Source organism: Contarinia nasturtii, unplaced genomic scaffold (genome assembly GCF_009176525.2).
Source record: "Contarinia nasturtii isolate CC-2019 unplaced genomic scaffold, AAFC_CNas_1.1 Cnas_scaffold_414, whole genome shotgun sequence".
NCBI classification, from domain to species: Eukaryota; Metazoa; Arthropoda; class Insecta; order Diptera; family Cecidomyiidae; genus Contarinia; species Contarinia nasturtii.
The window spans coordinates 255,961-281,701 of record NW_022197768.1 but is presented as its reverse complement, the minus strand read 5'-3'; the positions used below and the strand labels follow the sequence as shown (position 1 = coordinate 281,701).

At 34.5% G+C, this 25,741-nt stretch overlaps 5 protein-coding genes across 5 annotated transcripts in view; 2 read left to right on the top strand and 3 right to left on the bottom strand.

The window, feature by feature from the left end:
- LOC116338797 overlaps positions 1-15,310 on the bottom strand; it is a 34,612-nt gene extending 19,302 nt beyond the window's left edge. Inside the window, exons 1-3 of the mRNA XM_031764279.1 lie at positions 15,235-15,310; positions 13,880-15,075; positions 13,557-13,613 (exon numbers count right to left, since the gene is read on the bottom strand). Of these exons, the coding sequence (XP_031620139.1) occupies positions 13,557-13,613; positions 13,880-14,269 (447 nt within the window). The 5' untranslated portion in view covers positions 14,270-15,075; positions 15,235-15,310. The remainder of the gene's footprint in view (positions 1-13,556; positions 13,614-13,879; positions 15,076-15,234) is intronic.
- A 431-nt stretch (positions 15,311-15,741) lies between these two features.
- Positions 15,742-16,733, top strand: LOC116338743 (U3 small nucleolar ribonucleoprotein protein IMP3). The gene is made up of 4 exons (XM_031764185.1): positions 15,742-15,990; positions 16,069-16,280; positions 16,347-16,522; positions 16,598-16,733. The coding sequence occupies exons 1-4, from the start codon at positions 15,854-15,856 to the stop codon at positions 16,616-16,618; spliced, it is 546 nt and encodes a 181-aa protein (XP_031620045.1). The 5' UTR covers positions 15,742-15,853; the 3' UTR covers positions 16,619-16,733.
- Positions 16,734-17,094: 361 nt separating this feature from the next.
- LOC116338780 (inactive selenide, water dikinase-like protein) lies at positions 17,095-19,236 on the bottom strand. The gene is made up of 3 exons (XM_031764244.1): positions 18,314-19,236; positions 17,680-18,232; positions 17,095-17,566 (listed from the first exon to the last, which is right to left on the bottom strand). Exons 1-3 carry the CDS (start codon positions 18,818-18,820, stop codon positions 17,436-17,438), a joined length of 1,191 nt encoding a protein of 396 aa, XP_031620104.1. The 5' UTR covers positions 18,821-19,236; the 3' UTR covers positions 17,095-17,435.
- A 413-nt stretch (positions 19,237-19,649) lies between these two features.
- Positions 19,650-21,272, top strand: LOC116338605 (CDK-activating kinase assembly factor MAT1). The gene is made up of 4 exons (XM_031763991.1): positions 19,650-19,918; positions 19,997-20,127; positions 20,412-20,992; positions 21,079-21,272. Exons 1-4 carry the CDS (start codon positions 19,795-19,797, stop codon positions 21,206-21,208), a joined length of 966 nt encoding a protein of 321 aa, XP_031619851.1. The 5' UTR covers positions 19,650-19,794; the 3' UTR covers positions 21,209-21,272.
- A 607-nt stretch (positions 21,273-21,879) lies between these two features.
- Positions 21,880-25,741, bottom strand: LOC116338655 (maltase A1-like; the record flags this gene model as incomplete). The annotated part of the gene is made up of 9 exons (XM_031764064.1): positions 21,880-22,978; positions 23,323-23,414; positions 23,509-23,649; positions 23,737-24,034; positions 24,131-24,173; positions 24,281-24,388; positions 24,568-25,416; positions 25,501-25,615; positions 25,692-25,741. Coding segments are annotated over 8 exons (1,671 nt in total), but the record flags the coding sequence as incomplete, so codon positions are not given.

Sequence of the window (25,741 nt, the reverse complement as noted above, 5' to 3'; positions counted from 1 at the left end):
TCTATCTTCCTGTCCAATTAAAGAGCAACGCAAAAAACTAAGAAAATTGATTGAGTTCATGTTCTTGAAATCAATGGCTCTCTTTCTCGTTTTTATTTTTCTCTCGATGACTTATCGCATTTGATAAAATGCCTTCAGGCTTAAGTCCTTTATGATGTTGCACATTTTTTCGCAGAATATTTATAGGCAATATTTATTCCTTCATGTTTTTGCTTCAGTTACAATGTGGATGGAAAATCGTCGTTTTTAGCATGAAGTGCAAAATTCATTTGTTATAAAGTGAACAATTATCATGGCTGAGTTGGAAAATGAAACAATCAGCAAATTCATTTTATGGCAGACAACAATCGAAATGCCGGCGCAATGAATGAACACTCGAAAAAAAAGGTAGTTGAAAAAAGGAGAAGAAGAAGAAGCTATAAAAAAATGAGCATCGCTTGAATAGATCAGCAATTTCAAATAAAACATATTTCGTCGTTCATAACCGTTGGAATGTCGTCGTGGGATCGTGGGCACCGTGATCAGTGCAGTGAACAAGAGTTTGCAAGGCATTCCAGAAGAGAGAAAGAGATAAACGACAAATGTGAATATAAATGCACGTGATTCCGATGAATTGTAAATGTGAGCGTGCACAATGATCGCAAACAGAGAATTACCATGCCCGTGAAAAGCCGCGCACATACAGAAAAGTTCTTGTCATTGCTGCAAACACATACACAACAATGATGATAGACGAACTAGAATCTCTATAAATAACACGATAATTTCCTTTAATGCGTTTGCAGTTCTTCGAGCTCATTTATTTTGAATTGCGAGTGGCTTTTAGCGCGCATACACACCATTATAGGCGGCAAACAAAATGTCCACAATTGGAAATTCAAGCAGGAAAAAAAAGAAATCAATTGATCAAGTTATGCGCGGCATATGTATAGAATTCTTAATTGTAACGTCGATGATCTTGCTGGATCGATTTAGAACTACACAGACTATTATGGTGGAAAATAGAAGGAATTTTCGTTATATCACAACTTTTTTTTATGTTCAGTTTTGTTTTATTCGCTCAAACGAACACTAATTGAGCACATACACTGCATAATTATCACGGCAAAGGACCTAAGTAATTTGTGGTTTTGGTTTTGCATTGAAATCTTTTTGTTTTTGCTGCTTTTCAAGTTTGGCCCACTATGTGTATGGCATTGGAAATGTATATGTGTGCAGGGCATAGGATCGAAATAGATTGTTGATCGGAGACCTCGATTTCTCTCCCCTTTTTTGGTCAATTAGATGTAATTTGAATTTGATTGGTTAGTTTTTGTAACGAAAAAAAGCGGCGCATACAGAAATACATACAGCGGCGCAAAAAAAGCGGCGCAATGATAACCATATCACAAATTGTACATACAACAGAACAAAATTGAGCCAAAAACACAAACAACATAAAAAAAATTGCATTTAGAACGCATTGTAATCGATTGAAGGTATTGCGTTGGCTTTGTAATTTTGCAAATACAGAAAAAAACGCACACAATTTATATGCAAAAATTGCCAAACACAAAACATTTATTCTATGTACAATTTCAAATCCACAAAACAAAGCAAAACAAAAAAATGTTGAATTGGATGATGAAATGTTGCGGCATTTGCGTGTATTTCTATGAACAAACCAGCTGCAGAAGCGATGGAAACAAAAAAAAAAAAACAAAAGTCGAATCAAACAAATTCAATTTATGAAAATGAAATACGTACACCGACGAATGGTCAGCATTGGGGCTCTCCCATTCGAATTCATTCGTGGTTATGCACCAGTTACGCTAGTTTCATTTACAAACATGAACTGTGATGGCATACAGCTTCAACACATACACAACGGAATTCTTCGCATTCACACATATACACACGTGCTTTTCCGAAGTTCATTTCCAATTTTCAAATGACACTCGAGGCTACTGCACATTGAATCAAGATTTACTATGACAAATCGGTCGAAATGCACCATCATCTCCATTGAAAGAAAAAGATGCAATCGTTTCGTATGTGACCAGAACGCCAAACAAGCGCTCAACCGATTCGGCTTATTTTTTTTTTATGTTTAAAGCAGAATTGGCTCGGTTTGACGTCGATGGCACCCAAATGGGAAATATGTCACGCAAAGTTGATGTCATAATGAGTACAATTTTGTAACGAAAAATTCCAAGAAAATAGTGCACGGTAATATGGTCTCACATTCACATTTCGTCTGATCACTTGGACCGTTGCTTTAGCATAACAGTCAGCCACCCATGCCAACATTGAATTTCCAAAATGATTCTGTTGACCTTAGTTCTGCCTGTTGGATCACCGTAATTGTTATAAATTCCAGCAATTTCTTATGAAATTCACTTCGGCACAAGAAAATGGAAGAAACAAAATAACCAAAGAACATACACACACACACGTCGATGGAGATAAAAGTTTAATTGAAAATATAGAATGTGCTGGCATATTTGCGATTTTAATAAATCACAATTACAACCGAAAAATACATTTTAAATAGCTTTCAACCATTTAATGGTTTCCGGTGTTCATGAATACGGCATTGATTCAATATATGTATAAATTTTCGTACGAAACAAGAATTACACATCAGCTGATGTATTTTTTTGTTTATTGTTCGTTCTTTTTTCGCATTGAATTTTCGAGCTTTCGGTATGAGTCTTAAAATTATTATAATTGATTGTGATGTGTTGTGAAAAGGCGAATGAACGATTCATCTGATAGAATATTGTTTTAAAATAAAAGAGGTAACACTGTGTTACATTCGTGCGGTGACGATATATCACATTGAACTCTTTTCAATGAAGCATCTAATGTTTCATGTAGCAGCTTCATTGTAAATCAAATGAAGGTGACAAAGTTATATGATATAGAGGTGATGTGTTTGACATCAACTATTGGTTGCCAACCAAATCAAATTGTATTCAACAGCAACGACAACAACAACAAGAACGACAAGTGCATTTTAAGTGTTGAAGCGATTAACAATTGTACACACAACGTCTCGAGTAACAATGGAAATGTTTCGATAATGGACAATGTATCAAATGGAAGAGCAAACAAAAAATAGCGTCATGCTCGAGTTTCTACCTTCTCCCCTTTCTTGATCTCTAATAAAAGCGACATTCTATTTCATTACATTGCCATCAGTGCTGCCACCGCCACTGTGCCCGTTTCGATCCCTCCCCCCTCTTTATCTCTTACACACACATAAAATTATGTGAATTGCACAACTGCATGCGTCTCTATTAAAATGAACGATTTTCAAATGGCTGCGTTTGTTTTTCGGTGTGATTTAGATGATGCTTTGTTTCTACTGATTAATTAGTTTTTGTTCGTTTTAGTTTTCAGCAGAAACACATAAACATCATATCACATCACATTGTTTTGGATCGTCGTGGATGTGTGTCTTTGTTTGGTTGTGCAGCGCATTTTTCAACCCTACCCCTCAAACATATTTTCATCTACGTGTCATTCGTTTATGCTATGCACATATTTTAGGCAATTGTTAAGTTCGAAGTGGATGAACGTAAATGTGAATTGTGCACTTGTAGCGAATAAATTCAAAATTAATTAGCAACAAAATTGAAATTAAGCCACATATCTAAGCAAAAACACCGACTTTAAATGAACTGCAATGGTAGTTATTGATTGGATCGTCCGCATAGATCTGCACATTTTTACCATCAACCGTTTGCATTGTTTTTTTTTCATTCCCGGTTGTTGTGCTGCAAATGGCAACTGTTTTGTTTATCTCGTTGTTCACGCTCACACACATTTATCACAAATTAGTTGCTCATCGTGTCTATTGTTATTTACATTTTAAATCTCACTGACAATTCATTCGATGGGACTGTTTCGTTTGTTTCGTTCGTCGAATGTACAGTTTGTGTGTGTGTGTTTGTGAAAATGTCTAATCGCGAATTTCGCTTAAGCGAAATGCTCTGCATAAGTAAACATTGATCTAGTGAAGATCAAGTCTGTGTGCGACCGTTATCAATTAGACGTGGATGTGCACACTGTAGGTCTGTGCACAATATGTCTAAGCATTTTTAGTTTGTTGGCTGTCGTGATAAAGCGTCTGTATGCATTTGGTATTTGGCATTCACCACGGCACATAAATTGCAAAGAATGCTTTATAAAATGCATTTAACCGATTTTTCTCTCTTGCCATTTTCCATTCTGCACTTTTTCAGCCCATCGTATCCGCGGCTGTGTGTGTGCTTCTTTTTTATTGTTGCATTGTTGTGATGATCAAACATGCAATTGGTTTTGAAATATCTATCTTTTCTGGAAACAGTTAGACAAAGAATGGGCGAATGAGTGAGTAAAAATTTACGAAAAAAGTCTACGCTTTTTTCATGTAATGTTTTTTTTTCCTCTTCTTTTCATCAACCTTTCCTTCTTTTGGCTTTCATTTGGTGCATCCAAATAAACGGAGAAGAAAGATGCAGTGGAATAGACGAAACAAAGAAAGAAAAACGATTCACGATACGAAACACAAGAAGATGATAATAAATCAAAGTGATTATGTGTTTATTATTGCGAAATAGAAAAATGTAACAGTTGTTCACTTGCGGTACGGTGCATTGAATCGATTGAATGAATGAATGCTGAAATGATTCGTTGTCATGGCATTTGATGCAATGCCAATGTTCTTATTGCAGAAGTCATTGATATTCTTGTGAGTGTATGAAGAGTGTACATGTTCCATGCATTACACACACAACTACAATGGAAACATTAACCATCACCTTTTTTTACATGCTACATATTGTAATACACATTTTCTCATTGTGTTTTCTTCAATGATGATCGTGTGTGTGTGTGTGTGTGTGTGTATTTGCATTGCCAAAAATGGAGCACATTCGATTCATTGATTCCGCACAACAATCTCTCCCATGCAAAATATACAACATCAATCTAATGAACTAGAATTCACAATTTGAATTCTTGTAGAGCATCAATTAACGGATAACCTTTTAAAGAAATGTATTCGCTTTGCTTGTTCTTTCTTCAGATATCTGTTGTGATTTTGCTGCTGCATGGTGAGTAAGATCGGATTGTATTTGGCTCATCAGTAAGTCTATGTGTGTTGAGTTGTGCAGATTCAATGGAAGCCCGAAGGTGATTAATATTTAAAGCCCATGATCATTATCATTGCATCACTTTCACTTGAAAAGTGGCCATGAAGGGATAGAGAAAAGAAGAGATGATACTTGCTCACGATCAAGCCAAAGACCATCTTATAAAATCGAGCTGTTACTTTGTCGTTGGGAGTATCATAAAATAAATTTCTGTGGAATCGTGTCTATGTTCATTTCGGACTTATGTATAAAACCGAACACTGTTGATGATACAAAAAGAATTTCATTTCGATTCGAAAAGAATGGCTGAGAATCTGAACTTACAATCGACCGAGATATGTAATTCATAAATGAATGAAAACAATGCATACGAAATGGGCACAGTTTATTTTGTGGGTTTGGTTCACTTGGCCGATATATTCACATGTTGTCTAATCATCACATTTTGTAAGAATGTTTTTACGCTCCTTTTCCCATCCAACCAATGTGTCGGTGTTGTATGTTTTGTCGTTTTACATCTCTCTATTGACAAACCGTACTTGAGATGAAAATACAAATTTAAAAAACGCAAAGAAGAAGGAGACGAATGAATGAAAGAAACCATCACTTTGACGCATTTATATTGTGCCTTTCGCTTCATACGCTTTGTTTTATTGTGTTATAGTTCCAGTTAATGTATATTTTTGCATTTACGTTCTTTTCCGATGAATCAAGGCATCACACATTTTGGATATGCTTTATTTGTAATTTGATTGTATGTTTTTCGAATGCGAGTCTGTAAACAATTTTTGGTTTTATATTATGTGTTTTTATTTTCTCTCATTGAGTCTTGGATTTGGATTCGGCACACACTTGTCAGCCAAACTCTATCCCAATCAAAATTTGACTTGTGGCATGTGAAAATGATGTACGTATGTTTATCAAACCATCAGAATTGAGTTGGAGAACGAGAGAAAAGTTTATTATTTTCTATTACATATTTTTCGCGCCAATCATTTTCCAATTGAACCCATGATCGCTTCAAATTTGAGCAAGAAAAAAAAGACGCTGAAAAATAGGAAATGAAAAAAAAGCCATTTTTTTTATATGTTTAGACATTCGAACGAGTTAAACAGAACGCGAACAATACGACAACAATAGAAAATAAACGGCCAATTTTGCATATGATTATCTGTATTAGCATTTGCCTGAAATTATACACATAAAAAAATATTTTTTACGAGATTACGCGAAGCCGCCGAATCGAAGAGTGCACGAAGGAAATCAGCAGAGAGAGAGAGAGAGAGAGAGAGAGAGAGAGAGAGAGAGAGAGAGGGAGGTGAGAGATGGATAAAAAATGCGAGCGCGATTTTTTTCTTCTTTTCTTTACTGACACAAGAGCAAAAATAGCTTTAGAGAAGAAAAAAAAACACAACAAGCACACTGACTAGTTGAATAGGGAATATAAATATAAAATGATCGGTGTGTGGATATGGGAACAATGGTGTATGGCGCGTACGCGCTAACAGATCCATGCATATATGCTTTTATAATGTAGTACGTGTATGTGTCGTGTCAGATTTTAGCGAACCGAAAAAAAACAGCCACAGTTATTATTTATAATCAAACGAGAAACGACAGAAACAGGCATTGAATTCACTAGCGCACATCGCATCTGATATTGCACACAAATCTACCTCTTTCTCTCTCTCTCTCTCTCTCTCTCTCTCGCTCTCAATCTATTTTTCACCACTCGTCATCATCAACTAACATATAGTGTTCCTCTGGCTTCTTTATTTTCGCGTCATCTCAAGCATTTTTTTTTATTATCATTATTTTGTCAAGCCGCTTTTTATTTCTTTTCTTCACCATTTTTTATGTTATTACAAATATAAAGCATAAACTTGTTTGCGCTACCATTTTTTCTTCTTTTTCTCTTCATTCGTTTCATTTTATTCGATTGTAAAAGATAGATTTGTGTGCTGAATGGAAGAAGACAGATATTATGTGTTCATCGTTGCAAAATGCATCCGGTCAAAATTAAAATTGCTCAATTGAACGATTTCGAAGTAAATTGTGAATTGGCTTGCAAATGAAAGGGAAATATTTGATTCTTTACAAAGAATCGGATTACCTATTATTTATTATTTATAATTTATGGCATATAATAGAGAATTGCCATTTTTGGTCTAGTTCAACGCTGTATCTCCTTAATGGATAAATCATTAGACTTTGTATTGTCCATGAAGAAGCGGAGGTAAAGAAAGATAGAAAGAGAGAAATAGCTCTCATGATGATAATGCCAATATACTATACTCTTCGACAATGAGATCAATTGTTAATAGTTTGATTGCTTTGGGAAAACCTTTCAGCGTATATCTACCTAGAAATAGAATTTTATGGTGGAATTGTTTCTTTTTTGTTGGTTTTAATGTGGAGAGATACAAATTTCCGTACGAGAATGTACGGATGATCATTTTTTTTTTCTTGGAATATTTGTGGTGCAATACCACGATTTGAAACGTGATGGAAAACTATCATTTTCAATGTTTTCCAGTCGCTACGATTATAGCTTTGAATTTTATATTTTAAAATAGTAATTTTAATGTCGTTCATCGTTATTTCGGTGTGATATTCATTCATTTTAAGTACATTCAATGTGGTGTTGCTTCTTCAGGTACACAAAACTCCTCTGGAATTCTTTGCGCTCGTTCAAACCTTCTACGGTTACAAAGAGATTATGAATTATTTAAATGTTGAAACAATAAAAAAAAGTGAAATGCACGATATGCCAACACACAAAACACGTACTCGTACATCGCAAACGCATTCATGGAACAGGTATGACAGCATTTTGTATGTTCTACGTGCTCTTCATATGGCACTGCGTCACATTTGATTCACAGTCCATTTTCATTCTGTTATAATTTGTTGGTATAAGTTGCAATGTCTTTTCTTTACAACGCATTCAAGATCGTGATCTTTGCACTTGTGCATGTGGGTTGACAATACGAGACGAACCGGTAAAAAAAGGTATCATTACTGAGCAATATGAAGATAATAATGACGGCGACAACACAAAATGTGTGTGACAAAAGAACTTGAAACAAAAGACAACAACAACGACCATAAAATAGTACAGTGCCGAGATTAAGTGAAAAATTCTTTGTTGGTTTCTTTTTTTGGTTTTGTTTTTGGTTTTGTTTTTGGTTTTCATCGATACGCTTTCTTCTCCAAAACAGATATAATTACCACCTTCATTCTGAGTATTTTTAGAACGTTCTCTTTTGATTGTATTTGTTGTGTTGTGTGATCTTTTGCCCGAATTTGGAGGCGGAAAAGACATTAATCGACATTATATCTGATAATTGAGAGTGAATGCGTGTGTTCGGTCACCTCACTTCATTAACCAAATCAGACACAGACCGATCGCTAATTTTTTTTCTCATCATTTCTATCACGCTTCATTTCTCTTCTTCTACCTCTCTCTCTCACTCTCTCTCTCTCTTTCTCTTGATTTGATTATATACATTCTATAGTTTAATGTAAGATGGGTTGGGCTGTAGTAAGACAGAAAGGATGATACGGCTTGGTGCATGAAAAATCATGAATAGCTAAGATATTTTTTTGGATTTGCATATTGTCTGCTATCGAATTCCGTGGAGTATGTTGGTATTAAAATGAAACATGTGCTGTACAACTGAATATTTGAAGAATCTCGATGAAACTTCGTTTCGTTGCGAATATGAGGCCGTCGACATTAGAAAACAAGTTCAATTTTATTTGAGAATAATGAGCGTTGACAATGGACAGAAAAGAGTGGAACTCATCGAAAGTTGTAGAATTTGTGCTAAAGTTAGATTTCAAAGTGAAATTCGACCATAAACAACGGAATTGTTATTTCGTTTGTTATTATTACTGCTCTTTTTTTTTGCTTTTGTACATGTATTCCGTTTTCCAATCACCGAGAGTTTGCGAACGGCCAATGTTTGTATGTATTTGAGCGCACTTTCAACGAAATTGAAATGTCTATAGAAATTTTTTTTTTCTCAAACATAATTCAAGTAAACAGAAGACGAAGAAAAAAATGCCAAATTACAGTTTATGTTGACGCTTCAAATGTGAAGCAATCAGACGAGCTTAATAGTGAACGAAAAAAAATGAAAGTTGTTGATTATATATTTTTTTCAATTTCAAGAACACAATATCGAACATTGTTTCGATTTGTGAGTTTCAGTTGATGCGATGGAAAGAGAGAGAAAAAGAAGTGAACATTGTAAGACGTAAATCGATTGTAGAACGGTAAAGATTGCGCTCAGTAGCGATCGTTTGATGTAAAAGTCAAATGAAAAAAAAAAACAAATTTGAAACAAAGCAATAATGAAAATGAAAGCGGAAAAATATCATATAGCTAAAGTCGGTTAAAATTCATTAGATTTTGGATGTTTTGTTCAATGGGCAATAGAAAATATCAAATGGTGTATATTTTTGCTACATTTTTTTTTGTTTTAAATTTTATTTCGTCTCTGAAATGGCACGATTTTTCGTGCTCATAGATAGATATACATGATTGCAATATGCAGTCGATGCGCGAGCAGTCAAAAATAAAAAAAAAGACAGAAACACTTTTAGCCTGACAAGTGCACTCTTGCTTGATCCGGCTGCGCACAAACAAAATGGAAAGACAAAAGCAAATCGTACATGACGTTCGGTTTAAAAAAACGCATTGTTTACATCAGACACATACTGTGCGCGCATAGCGAACAGAAACAATCGTATATTCGAACACCGTACACCGAAATGATGTAACTGAAAAACAGATAGACTCTCCAAGTCCACATGATTTAATGGCAAATAAAACGGCAAACATTAACACTAGAATTCAATTGCATATTCGAATGTCCCACTCTTTCTCTCTTGTGCGCGCTCTTTTTCTTTGCTTGTGTGTTTACAGGAGACACAAAGCGTGGAATAGATGAAAAAATCAAATTAAAAATTGTAATTTAAATTTTTCGGATCGATCGATTGTTTTTTCCTTGGATTTCGAATTGCTTGTGCGAAAGTTAACATTTAGCCAATGTAGTCGATTGCTTGACATAGTATGCGCTCGCTATGAACGGAGTTTGGCAAAATGCCACCGATTCAAAATATAAAATATGCTGGAATAAGATGACGGAAAGGAACATAAAATTTGTATTAAATACATGAATTGAGAATTGCGCGAGAGATGTTCGATTTGAAAAGTCTTGGTGTGGCTTTTGTTTGGCCCCAATCATCAATTTGCTATTTTAGTGGCAAATCATTTTTATGTGCAATAATTTCAATATGTTTTCCCCTTTGATCGAAATTGCGTCGTTTATTAGTTTGCATCAGCAAACGAAATTTAACGAGAGTTTTGTACTATTTACACACATCCATACACACATATTGGTACACTTTACATCGAAAATAAAAAAAAAATAAAATCAAATTTCGACCATACCCATTTCAGTCGGAATAATGCATGAATAAATGCTTTCAGAAAGAAAACAAGAAAAATGGCCTCAAAGAATTGAATTTAAATTTTTATTTTTCACATTTCCGCGAAGAAATTGTAGTTCGTATAAGCATGACAGTGAACAATCGCTTCCATAAATTATGTAATGGGCATTTTTTTCGTTTCTTTTTCAACCTAGTCTCTTTTTTTCTCTCGGAAAAACGTTCGATCGTACTGATAAAAGAGATGAGTAATTATTCGGTGAACAAATTTCTTGCAATCATAGATTAACTCATTTTTTTTGGGTGAATTTTCTGTCATCAGTTATATAAAAACGAAATAACAGCCGTAGAATGTGAACCATTTTTTAAGCGTCATTCTGAAATGGTCGGTCAATCCGAAGCCTTCCTTAATAGCTTTATGAGCTGTATGTTATGTTTCTTTCGCTTATGATATACATCAGATAAATTGGGCTTAATTAATTCGTGGGAAAATCGAGTAAATAATTTTGCATCTAGTTTGTTATTATGATGTCCATTCTTTTGTTTCTGTTTTGAAGAAAACCAAATCTATTTGTCATGTGCACCGTTGTATTATAGTAACTGCGTCATACTAATCATTTTGACACTTTCATCATAAACTATTTTCGCACAATTTATGGCACTTTGAAAGCCAAAAGCAAGCACGAATTCCTTTCACACATTTACATCGTACCTATTTCTATATTGTAATGTTAATCAATACTGGCAAAATGTATTTTATGCCAATTTATCTCAATCGTACCCATAAATCTTTCTAACGATGATGAAACACATATGCACAATATGCATCCATCGCATTTTGATATCACTTGATTGCAATCATAAACCACCCACTATCATTTAGTGTATAGGCACCGATTTGTTGATTTCAAATCGAATAAACTCAATTGCATTTATATGCATGACAACATTTCGATTATAAATCGTTTGTTAGGGTGGAGAAAAATCAGAGTGAATTGGCGGATTATGCTTTTGTTTTGTCAGTTTGTATCATAAATAATATCATCCATTCGCAGAGCATTGAAAACAATTTTTGTAATGGCTATGCGCTCTTTATCCGCATCACAGTTTTCCATTGCGCACCTACCAAATATCACATTTGCCATTTTAAGGCGCGCAATACAAATGAACGAGAGAAGACCTGTCATCACTAATTCATACCAAAATGCATACCTTATTTATTACCGCTAAAAATCTATAACTAATTTTAGATTCACGCAATTACTATTCAGATGCGATGCGATACAATCAACATACAAACTATTTCGATCGGTTTCATTCAGTATGGTCGACGTCGCCATCACGATTACGATGTAAAATGAAATGGAATATGAAATGAAAATGTGATCCGTGTAGCGGCCCGTGTTGATATGCATTTGGCCACAAGATATAATTCATATTCACATTCGTAACATATGAACGTAGAGTTCAAGCTAAATTTAAGAGAGATATTGAGGAAGCGAGAAAATAATGGTTAAATAGCACGGCCCAAATTCTATAGTCGTTCACAAATCACATTTTCAAACGGAATATTTTTCCAATTAAATATGTTGAACGATTCGAAATTGTTTTTATTGCAATGAGTTTGTGATCTCTCTCTCTCTCTCTCTCTGTGTGTGTGTGTGTGTGAGCGCACATTTTTTGTTTGTTTGTGCCGTTGGGCCGGTTTGAGACGCTAAACTGCTTCATAGTTTTCGATAGTGGTCAAATAAATAAATTCAACAACAGCGGCAGGAGTCGTAATAGTAAATATATACACTTATAATAAATGTTGTTTATTGTACAAATGAAGCATTGAAAATCCAATTTTGTGCATATATAGGTTTGCAGTGTTTGGTTGGTGTGTGATAAACAAATCTTTTCAATTGCCATTTCATTGGAAAAATGATGAAAAAATATGTATCTGGGCAAAGAAAATAAACACAACATATTTTGCAGTGAATTTCAAATGAAACGATTTTTTGCTGTTGTTGTTGATGATTTCGTTGAGTGAGGTTTGTATACATTTCTAAGATCAAGTTGGAATTGAACCTTTCGTCGAAATATCTTAAGAGAATTGCCAAATGTTTTTCTGAGCCGCATATTTTTTATTTCTCGTGTGTGTATTTTTTTCCACGGGAGTTCTGCCGCTGAGCATTTTTGCTTAATATGCAATTTTGTAGCATTTTCACGTTATCGCATATATTCATTGCGCTCTTGATTCAATCAAAACAAATCACATGAGAAAGCAGCGACACAACACATTTCCGATCATACCGTATGGTAAAAACAACAGCACATTGCATGATTGTGGCCGCCACCATCGCCATTGCCGCCTTCATTGCCAACAATTTTGGATAGATAGATGAAGAGAAAAAGGTGCATTTTTACAATGCCATACCACGGCAATGGTAATAATTCTCAATTAAATGGCCTTTACCAAACCACTAAACAACGGTACCGCGAGTTCGATCAAGTTTCACCTCGCTCATGATAATTCATCGATTTACGTGTAGACAGCGTGATTAGAAGAAAGTGCACGACCTTTGCAAGCATATATATGTGGTCGACGCCACTCATCTAATGATGCAACTACGACCACTGCACGTCTCATTGCTTTGCTATGTTCACGAAATCGCCGTTGTTTCTTTCCTTTTTATTTCCACATTTTGCATGTGCTTCTCTCTCTCCCTCTCGCTCACTCTTTTTGGTTTTCGCTAATAAGTTTCTTAAATCGATATTTGCAATATAAACGAACATAAACGATTCGGGTTGCATTCTCATCAATTACTGTCAAAGTTCGTTGACAGAGCCGGAACGAATAAAACAAAGTAATTTTCCAACATTGATTTTGACTGGCATTGTGTGTGATGCCATTAACACCATAAATATTGCAAAATGCAAACAGTTAAAATGCACACAATGCTATAATGTTGTGCACTGAAATCAGATTTAACTTACCTTTCGCAAACGATGCAATTCAATTTCGGGCGAACATGATTTATTCCCTTGCGTGTCCTATACAAAAGGAAGAAAACAACAACTAAATGAAATCTTTACATATAGCAATTCAGTTCGTGATTCATTTAAACTATGGACAATCTATTGGCATTTCTAGAAATGCAAACAACTCATATTCGATATTAATGCCACTCAAAAAGTTAATATCTGCCATGCTATGTGCGGCAAATAATATGCAAGTGGAAATGAGTGAGAGAGGGTGCAAGAGAAAGAGAGAAATAGTTTAAAAAAAAGAAATTATTTGATGTTGTCGTTAATTCTACCTGAAATCGATGTCGTCCGGAACAGGTTGTGTTGAATACACGCGATGCAACAATATTTTTGCGCGTTGGCGTTATTGGTGTTGTAGTTGATTTTGTCGATAAATTTTGCAATGATTGCTTTAATGGTGAATCTCGCATAAATTCAGCAAACTCTTCGTCGAAATCGTCAACTTTGTGCGGCTGTGGCACTGTGGTCGTTGACAAATTTTGCGAATGCTCGACATTTTGAGCGATGCGAAAGCTGATTTCAAAATCTAACGGTTTATTTTGTTGGGTGTTCGTATTGAAGGACAACGATCTAGCAAATGTGCTCTTAAACTGTGGACATGTGCTCGACGATTGTGGACTTTTTGGTATGCGAACCTCACTGCTTTGTAAATTTGTTTCCATTTTTACGCACGTTTTCGTTAGCACTGTAACTCGAGTGCGCTTCTATCGTAAATGATCGTCGATTTATCCCGTTGTTTTTGCGATTTTCGCTTTGAAATTGGTGTATATCGTTTGAGAATTCTTTTTTTTTTTTCGTTTCAATTGTTTTGACTTTTCAATGGTATCATTCTTTGATAATTTTTTATTTCACTTTTCTTTTGTTACCACGAACACGTTACAAATAATAAATTTTCGTAGTTTTTTAACAGTAAATTCTTTCAATCAACTCAAATTATATGATTTAATAGTTAATCTCAATTTTGCGTGTGACTCTTTTATTCGTTTATTTATTGCGAAATTTCAAACAAAACTAAAAAAAAATGTTTATCCGTTCTTATGTTCTTTTTTGCTCTTTATCTCTCAAAAATTTTCCTTCCGACATGAATGTTTTAACTTTTCTTATTGTTTCACCTTAAGAATGTGTTTGTCGCAAATGAGCAACAAATCAAATAAACGTAATAGCCAATTGGCAAACCGGTAGATTTTATTAGATGCGATATGTTAATGTCACAATTCACCGCACTTATACACTGTTTTTGCTCGCTTCTGTATTTCTATTTTCAGTTTGACTGCATGTTTAATTTAATACAACAATATATTGTATTTTTTGACGATGTTTTATATCCGTACGAAATTCGAAATGAAACAGTAACAACAAAACGGTGAGACAGTTATTTTCACATTTGAAATTATTTGAGCACCTGTTCATGTGTCTTTTGTTCGAAAATCTATATTGCATTCGTTAGCTGGAGCCAAACGCAATAAAACTGAATCAAAAAAATCAAATTAAAATGAAAGCAAAAATAAATAATAAAAATAACCATCAGAACGGAACAAATATCACGTAGAACGATGGAGCGCTATCATAGAAAATCGGTAAATAGAAGAGAGAGAAATAAAAAAAATATATATAAAACTATACACACATTTAGCTTAAGCTTCACAACCGAACTGGCCGACACGCAAATACTGAATAACACGCACCGACTGTTTTCAATCACACCGTACACACCACACGGCACAAACAAACGAAACAACCGACGACAGAAACAAGCATCTCCATCAAACCAACAATAACAACAACGATTCCATGTACTTCATATGGTTTCGTTTGATCGCAAAGCGTCAACATTCGTATGCGAATTAAAAAGCAAAATAGTGGTAGCTATCGACCAATTATTTAATTGCCAAATCATTTCCGTTCAATAACATAAAATCGTTATTGATTTTAAAATGTGTGCCATTTTCATTCAAAATGCGTCAAGAATTTGATTCAAAATAATTGGACCACTCTATGATAACAATTTGATATTGTACCGAAACAAAACTCATCATTTAAGTACGAATAAATGCAAAAGCTTGCCGCTAGATGACGTGACTGTGATTTTTTTTTTATAATGACAGCAATCAAAACAGCATGTTTCGTATATTGTCAACACATGAGCATAGCAAGCATTGCTTACATTTTGGCATTTCGATATTTTCTCAATATATCCATTGCATTTTTTCTTTGTGACTCAAATAGTTAATAGTTAATCGGTGAAAATGGTGCGTAAATTGAAATATCATGAAGAAAAATTATTGAAGAAGGTCGATTTTATGAATTGGCCGGTCGACAATAATTTACATGAAGCTAAAGTGATGAGAAAATTCCATATTCGCAAACGTGAGGATTATACAAAGTACGTTAGTTGCTGTATAGTTAATTGTTGAACATTTGTTTTTCTGACTTCGGTTTTTTTCCATTTCGTTTGATAAAGGTACAATAAATTATCGCGAACGATTCGAGACCTGGCGAAAAAGATTAGTGAAATCGATGCAAAACATCCCTTCCGAACCGAAATGAGTGCCACATTGTTGGAGAAATTGTATGTGCTTGGATTAATACCAACAAAGTGGGATCTCAATAACGCAGTCAACATTTCGGCCAGCAGTTTTTGTCGACGACGTTTACCTGTTGTTATGGTTCGAAGTAAGTATGCCATTGTGATGTCAATTTTTTGTGATGAAACCTAAATGCATTTTCTTCTCCATTCAGATAACATGTCAGAGTTCATAAAGAATGCGACCGATCTTATTGAACAAGGTCATGTTCGTGTTGGTACAGATGTTGTTAAAGATCCGGCATTTTTAGTTTCACGAACACTAGAAGACTTTGTCACGTGGGTCGACAGTTCTAAGATTCGTAGACATGTCATGGAATACAATAATATGGTAAGTATTTGGCGCAATTCAATTGACTGCTAAACCGACATTATATTTTTTCGTTCGACCTTTTCTCCTTTACAGAGAGACGACTTTGAATTATAAGACAGCACTCTAGGGCCCAATAAATGCACATCTTTAGATATACATATATATACAATAACTTTTAAGCAAAAATTCAAAAAATAAATAAAATACGAAATTTTTTATTTTTGAAAAATTGTATTGTTTTTCATTTGTTGACTTTTCCGATAACACATTTTCTTCTTTCTTTCGGTGATGAAAACAGAGGATAGTTATAAAAAAACTGCTTTTGTTCTTAATTAATTAAATTCATTTATTTGCATCACTTTTTGGTGACTTACCAATGATTTTGGTTTTCTTTGTTATTTCATAAAGAAAATATCCAAATTTTCCATTGAACGTGAAAAAGTTGAAGGAACATAACCTAAAAATAATCAAACTAACTATTTGATCAGGAAACGTATTATTTTAGAAAATAAATTTTGGTTTTTTTAATTTTAAAAATAATAAACACTTAAATTTAATGAGAAAATAAATTGTATCCGTTTTTTTTCAAATTCCAATTTCGAATTGTTTATTTTCATTCAACATGGACAGTACTTAATTCTTTTTTTTATGCTTTTTTTTTAAAATACCGAAACTACTACATAACTGTGTTGATTTGTCATATTCTTCTGTGAAGGTTTTTCAATTTTATTGGAGAAAGTAAAAAATGAACCAAATCGGTAGGATATATAAAAAAAGTTAAATTTGTGAAAAATTCAAAATAGGAAAAAGTCGCACTTTCTCATTTTTGGTCGTGTTGCCATTACTTTGCTTTTTGTTGAGTTTTGACGTACTTGGATTATTTGACTCAAATATAAAACGATTTTGTTTTCTCTTTTAAACTAAAAAAAAATTATTCTTTAGCTGGAACTTCGATGACTCGTGGTTTGTCGATGATTCGAGCGGAGCGATTGCCTTTTTCAACGATTCCAATGATCCAAGCTTGGTAGCCTTCTTGTTTTTCTATATCCTTACAGTATGCAGCTGCAATGAAACAGTTTGTTTTTAATTTACAATCAATAAAAAAAGGAAAAAAATGATTCCGAAATTGTTAGCAAAATTGATTTCATTTTTATGAAAAAATAAACAATGCTTACCGGCTTGTTCACGTGGTAAACAAATCAATAATCCACCGGATGTTTCGGCCGAATGTCCTTGAAGCAACTGGAACATGTTACCGCATGCTTTGGCAACCGCAGCCATTTTAGCGATGACCGGCAAATTATGAATGACAAATGAAACCTCGTTCTTTTGATGCGATGCCAATGTTTGTGCATGTCCAAGCAAACCAAATCCAGTGATATCAGTGGAACCGTGTGCATTGTATTTGTGCATCAAACGGGCTGCGGTACGATTCAAACGTGCCATCGAGTCCATTGCACGATGATAGGCTTTTCGAACGTCTTCCTCCGATACAACCAATTTAATACGATTCCAGCGTTCCGGTTGATCAAGCCATTGATGTGCATTGACCGCAACTTGGGTGCCCAATGGTTTTGTCAATACAAGCACATCACCAACAACCGCATTATCTGGCACAATATAATCGTTTGGTTGACAAATGGACGATGCAACGCCACCAATTGTACACCATGGATTTACAACACTTTGACCACCGGTCACCGATGTGCCAGCCTCTAATGCTGAATCCTGCAACGGGGGAAAAAACATATATGAAAAAACACATTAAGCAACAAGTTCAGCGTATGAAAAAAAATAATCAAAGCATACCTTAAAACCTCGCATAATCAATGGAATAACAACGTCACGTTCTTTTTCGGTCATTTTTGTGCTGACCGCCAATAGCATCATCATATTATCACAATCCATGACACCCATGGCATATAAATCACTCAAAACATTGGCGCAAGCAATTTTTCCCATCATATATGGATCGTCGACGATTGGATAGAAAAAATCGGTTGTCTGTACCAAACATAGACCACCATGACGAATTGGTGTAACCGAACAATCGAGCCCGATACCGATGCGTGGCATGGCCATATTCATGAATTGAGCATGCTCATCATCCGGTTGTGAATAGTCTTGTTGCAGTGATGACACGAGTTTACCAAGAACATCTTGCGGCACTTTGCAGCCACGTCCTTTCAAGTCAGCATACCGGGTCAATCGAAATGTGGCCTCCAAATCATGGGCGGTTGGATCGAATGGTCGGCGCAATGCATTTGGATTTTGCATTTCTAATTGTGCAATCGCATCTTGATTGAAATCACCCATCGTTGGTTATTTTATCGCACGTTGACAAATACACATACACACACACACACAAACAAATACAAAACGGTTGTTTTTCTCACTCTATTCGGCTCTCTTTTTTTGTTGCTCGATCTGTTCTATACAAATCGGCGATAAATTCGTGCTCAGAGTATATTATCGATGGTACTGATCAAATTTCAAAAAATCTTTTTGAAAAATGTACAAGCTATCGAATTGATTGCAAACCGGCTCAAAGAATGGTTAAGTATACTTAGATTGTATGAAAATGGAATAAATTTTGCAATTGCTTTTTTTGTGTGTTGTTCGAAACCACTAGTAACGCTTGAAAATGGCGACTGGATGTTTATAAATGTAATGACAAAACTGAACAGCCGCTCTGCACAAATCTTCTGGAATTGTACCATTACTTGTGTATGCTTGTATTGCACAAGTCACATACGTACACCTCACACTGTCAATGTAGTAGTATCACCACAAAACAGAGCACAACATCAGTTGGCAACACTTTTCCTTTATTCGAGAATAATTCTTCTTGGACTTTTTGGTTATCCCTATACGAATTTATTTAATCAACTTTTTTTCAACATTTATTTTATGCGACTTCTTTTTTAATAAATGGAACTATGTTTTGAAAAAAATATATATATTGTAAAAGCAAACCATTGCCGAATATGATGAAATTCTGTCATTTATTCGTCAAACGAACGCTGAAGTGTTGCCATATTAAAGTGGTCATATTGAGCGTAAATGAGAAGAAAAAAGAAAAAAAAATACATGCAATTTGACAGAACACAGTGTGTTTTAAGTCAAACATGTTCATACATATAAATACAATGATGTTGTGCATGACACATATGTCAACGCCAGAAATTCGCTAACAACACTACAATACCATTGTTATTCTTATTTTCGTAAAAATAATTTAAAATTGATGTTTATTCAGTAAGTGAGCGAAGGTGATTAGCTGAAAAAACATGGAAGACCAAGTGTGTCCAAAATGTAAGACAACAAAATATCGAAATCCATCATTAAAATTGATGGTCAACGTTTGTGGCCATACATTATGTGAGAGCTGTGTCGATCTACTCTTTGTAAAAGGTAAAAGATGCTTTCTCTTTAAATTGTTTTCAATTGAATATGAATTTCATCATGTTATGAAATTGTATATTTCTCAAGGTTCTGGATCGTGCCCGGAATGCAATGTGCCATTACGTCGAAATAATTTCCGTGTTCAGATGTTCGAAGATCCCATGGTTGAAAAGGAAGTGGACATTCGAAAGCGTATTCTTAGAGATTACAACAAAAAGGTGTGAATACGTTCAATTTTAAAATTGCATTCACAAAATAATGCACTTTGTTCAGAGTTTAGTCGATTCAGAGATACAAAATGACTTCTACCGTCGAAATAGGATGAAATTCAGGTGATATTTAATGTTGCGCAATACCCGAATTGAATCCATTGTTGACGATTTATAATAGGAACATGCATCTCTATTTAAATCAACACATTTTTGCTAGGCTTCATCGATTTTAATTTCAATTCTCTTTTCACTTTGTTTCCTTCCATTGCCAAACAATTGTTTTTCGATAGGAAGAGGACTTTGCAACGACACGTGAATACGATGATTATTTGGAAGAAATTGAACAAATTATTTACAATTTGTGCAACAACATCGACATTATTAACACAAACAAACGAATCGAACAGTATAAACGAGAGAATCGTGAAATGATAAATAAAAATAAGTCACGAATGGGGCGTGAAGAGCTTGAATTAGAAATCGAATTGGAACGAGAAAAGACAGAAGAATTACAACGTCAAAAGGAACGCGAAACAATCGAAAATGAAGCTAAAAAGAAAAAACTGAAGGAAAAAGAGGCTCTGATCGATGAATTAATGTTTAGTCACGAAGATGCTAAAAGCATTGTCAAAGGATATGCGGAAAATGTAGAAAAATTACGTGAAGAAGAGAAAGAAATATTGGCTGTGGTTAAAAAACAATCGGAATTTTCAACGGGCGTTAAGTTTGGACAGCAAACACAATTCTTACCGGTACCAAAAATCGAAGAAGGACCATTGTATACATATGAAGAACCAGTGGTAATTGTTGACGGTCCACTTGCACCAAGTATAGCCGAAATCGAACACAGAGGATACACACGTCATGTTAGGTAAACATCAACATTAGAGAGAAAGCGAAAGAAACGATTCAGATCATATATATTTAAATTGACTTTTTATCTCGTACGAATTACAGAACCGAAACGGCCGGGGAACGTGCAGGCGGCTATAAATGCGGACTGGCTTGTCAGCGTGCACTTCAAGAAGCTTTGCAAAGTCTCTTCCATGTAAAAACACCAGAACAAACACCGTTTGCAACGAATTAAGAAAATGACTTGTATCTTTTCTGTTATTAATAAGAAATAATATAGTTTTTTTTTATTGAATATACTCAACATTCTTTTCAATTTCAAACAACAGATGGCGCTATAATTAATTGAATTTAATAGCAAAATATAAACAAACATAAACAAGAAATTAAATGTCAAATTCACCGATATTTTTGTCAACGTTTGATATCAGCTACTACAGCTAGTTGTTGCGATTTGATTTTTCGAATTACAAGAAAAGTTAACTCGAATCAAATAAAAAAGTCATAAACCATTTTTTTATCAGTTTGTCTTTTTGTTATTGGATAATGGTTTCTTCTGTGGTTTGCATTTGGCTGGATGGCAAATTGTTATTCGCCGTTGTAAAAGCCGTTGAGTTTAGTGTTTAAAGACATACTGATTTATTCGTTTTATTTTGATTTCTTTACACCTCGCATTGATGCGACGTGTCAATTCAGGTGATCCGGTTTAAGTCGGTTCACACTCTTAACATACTCCCGCCCCTGAACGCAGTGTGGATTTACTATTTTTGTATAAAAAGTATGCCACTTGGCTTCTTATTATATAATTGAATTCAAGAAGAATTGCTGCTCAAAATCAAATAAATTAACTTCAAAAAAATAAATAAATGGGTTTCAGCTCATCGAGTCTGTTTTCCCTGCGCTAAATTAACTAAAAAAATGGGTCAGTCAGATAGTTTTATTAGCAGAAAATCATTCTCAGTGAAAGGAATTTAATTAACAATACATTGTTTACAGTTTATGCTTATCTGTCCACTTTTCTGTATAACAAATGCCGAGAGGGGGCAATCGCTCTTTTTCTGTACTTAACATCTAATAGCTAGGTCTGACATTATTTGCTATGATGCTCTTTTATCCACCAACTATCATAAATCGAACATATTTTTGAATCGTTTTTTGTATGTTTCACGTGGTTATGAATTAACTCAGGGAAAAAAAACACTACATATTTTTCACATAAAAAACCACTACATTTAAGAAGAATATATTTTGGTTTAGAAGAAAAGATCCAAAATGAATTTAGAAACACAATGAATTTAGATATCATTTCTAGTTATCCATGGGAAAGAACATATGCAGCCAACATTAATTGTGGGCAAAAAAATATTTAATAAAATTGAGAACAAAAATATGACTTCAATATATTCATATTTTTGCAAAAATATTCGGTTGGTTCTGAGGCGTTCAAATGAGGTAATACAAATATTCAATTATCAAACTAAATTATTTGAATTAATCGCGATTATTAACAGACTTTGACATACAGTTGAGAACTGCAAAATTATTTGAAGAAGAAATTTAAATGGAAATCCAAGATAAATTGAACACCTAAATTATAAGGAAAGCTTTTTTCTAAATACATCAAAAACCACTATGTTTCCTTTTCATTTTGATACGAACCATTAATAACACTATTATGATAAAGCCATTTAATGAATTGTCCAAAAATCACTTCGGTTTGGGAGGTTAAAATACAAAAATAGCACGATCGATTAAGCGAGGTCGTATTGTTTTTATTTTTGATTGGAGCAGGTTGCATTCGAAATCAATCAAATTCAAAATAAATGAAATGACATGCGTGCAAAAAAAAGGGTGGAGCAAAATCTCGACAATTACTATGTGGAGGTTTGGCGTATACACGAAATATGTTAATTGGCTTCAAGTAGATCAAATGACATTTTGATGACATCATAGTTGGAAAAATTCCACTCAGCGGGGGATCGACACAAGGACTGTTTTTGAGTTTCTGCAAAATAAAAGTTAAGAGTTTATGATCACTTCAACATCGTTATCTAATGAAGTGAACTTATTATTAATTAGCCATACTCCACTTGTTCGTTTATCTTATCACAATAAGTGATGCATTGAAGGTATGACAATGATATTTTTACATGCTAACGTGAGAAAAAATAAATGTGAATATAGGAAGAAGGGAACGGTAAACATGATTAATTAAGACTCTTGAAAAAAGGGAAAAAACGAAAATACTGTAGTTACCCTTGTACTCAATGGAAATGCAATGTTTTTTTTTTTATCAGAATATCAAAAGTGAATAGATAATACATTTATACTGGCGTTCGATTGACATACATTTATATTGAAGACAAGCATTCATTTAAACTGTTGTAAGTACAATTCCAACATCGTTTGGCAATGTGAGTCGAGTACCATTTATGATTTGTCTATTTCAAGTAGATAGATATTTTTATATTAATTGGAAATCAAAAGTTAATCATTTTCAAATGATGATTTAATGACATCGTTATTGACACTTACCCTTCTTCGTATTGTGACTCAATTGATGCAGTAACGACCTTCAATGATTCTGATACACCGTATCTGGCTGAAACATCGATCGTTGTCCAGGAATTTCCGAAATTCAAAGCCACTATTATTGGCTTAAGTGAATCATTTTGACTGCAACAATAATGGAACGACATCGTACGTATTTCATATTAAAGTTTTCACTTTTCACCATATTTTAGTTTCAGTTTGAATTCTTACCGTTTGTATGTGTAAATTTCTCCAAAAAGTTCCGATTCATATGAAGCAGCGCCAAGACCTGCTTCTTTGCGGAGTTTTGTCAAACGTTTGTATACATTCAAATGGCTTTTGGGTTGAGTGCTTTCGGTTCTGACGTTGACGCATTTGTAGTTAGTGCTGATCGGAAGCCACGTTTTATTGCCTCTGTTGAAGCCAGCATTATTCGACTCATCCCATTGAATTGGAGTGCGAGCTGGATCTCGTGAAACTGCATAATAGGTTGTTTCGTTTGAATTTAATGCTGGTGGATCAACCGTATCTATATATTTTTGTTAAGTAAAACGACGAATGAAAAGACACTATTAATACAAAATTTCCTTTATTTGTCTTCGTTTTATAAGTTTGAGTCTCTTACCTTTCCACGAAATGATTACATCAGTCATACCGATTTCTTCGCCCTTTTTTAAATATTCATGATGAAAAAGATATTTTTTATTTACATTTTGGTGACATATAATGAAGAAAAAGATACTATTTAAAAACTAATGATTATTTTCTCACTTACAGCATAAGTAACAGAGATACCGGGCAGAGTTTTCAGCAAAATGTTGTACAAATCAACTCTTTTTTCACCGAGACGGCTAGCCACACGTTTTTGATCATGATTTCCCAACTGAAATATATCAGACAATTGTTGTTGTTTTGTTTCTTTAAAAGCTCAAATAATGGATGCAGCCAAATTGCAGAGCCACAAATTGCACCCATAATTTGAGTTTTTCAAGTGTAAATCTACAAAAATTGCGATGAAAAAAGTACCAATGCGGAACAAAAATGGACAAACCTACTACTTACCACCCAGTTGGCTTCACAGTCGGATGGTACAGCTTGCAAGAATTCTTCAATGAGTTTTTTGTAATCGGCTGCTTTCGAATTTCGATTAACGTTAGGCAAAAGATGAAAATTGAAAGGGATTTGGGATCCATTTCGTTGTCCGTTTCCATAATATCTGACGATATGATTCAAGTCGGAATACGCTTCAGTCATTAAAATTGGTTGGTCTCCACCATTGTCCGCATGAAATTTGTTCAATAGTTCTCTCCATTCGTAAACCACATCATATGTTTCATCTTGATCATATGTGTAAATATGTTTCAAGTAGCATGGATCGACGGGATCGTCACAATTACCACTTGGCGGTTCATCGGGAAGATTGCCATTTTCGTCAGGTGCAACTTCGTACAGGGATGGGATTGTGTCAATTCTGAATCCAGACACTCCTTTTTCTAACCAGTAAATCAATACCTCGTTCATTTTTTTAAGTACTTCTGGATTTCGGTAGTTTAAATCTGGTTGTTGAATTGCAAATTGATGCAAATAATATTCTTGACGCTTTTCATTCCATTCCCATGCTGAATAACGAAAACTGCTTAGCCAATTGGATGGTGGGCTACGTTCACCGGTTGTCTCATTGACTTTTCCTGGGTGCCAAAAATAGAAATTTTCATATCCTTCCTCTTTATTCACCGACTTGATGAACCATTCGTGTTGGTCAGATGAATGATTTGGAACAAAGTCCAAAATGAGACGAAGACCAAGGCGTTTGCATTTTTGTGCCAATACTTCGAAATCCTCGAGTGTACCGTATTCAGGTTGAATTTGTGTAAAATCTGAGATATCGTATCCAAAATCTACCATCGGGCTCTTAAAAGTGTAAGAAAATTATGGAAGAAAAGAAAAAAATAAACAGCTAACACGCATTAACTATTTAAAGTTGTAAATACTCACTTTGTAAATTGGTGACAACCAGACGCCATCGATTCCGATGTCCTTTAGATGTTCCAATTTTGAAGTGATTCCTTTGAGATCGCCAATACCGTCATTGTTGTCATCTTTGAATGATCTTATTTTTTGCAATAAAAATGAATGTGTGTCAACTATTAATGATATAAAATTCATTACTTTTCTGTCTCTCTCACCGTGGATACACTTGATAGAAATTTCCACCCTTGAACCACGTCTCAGCATC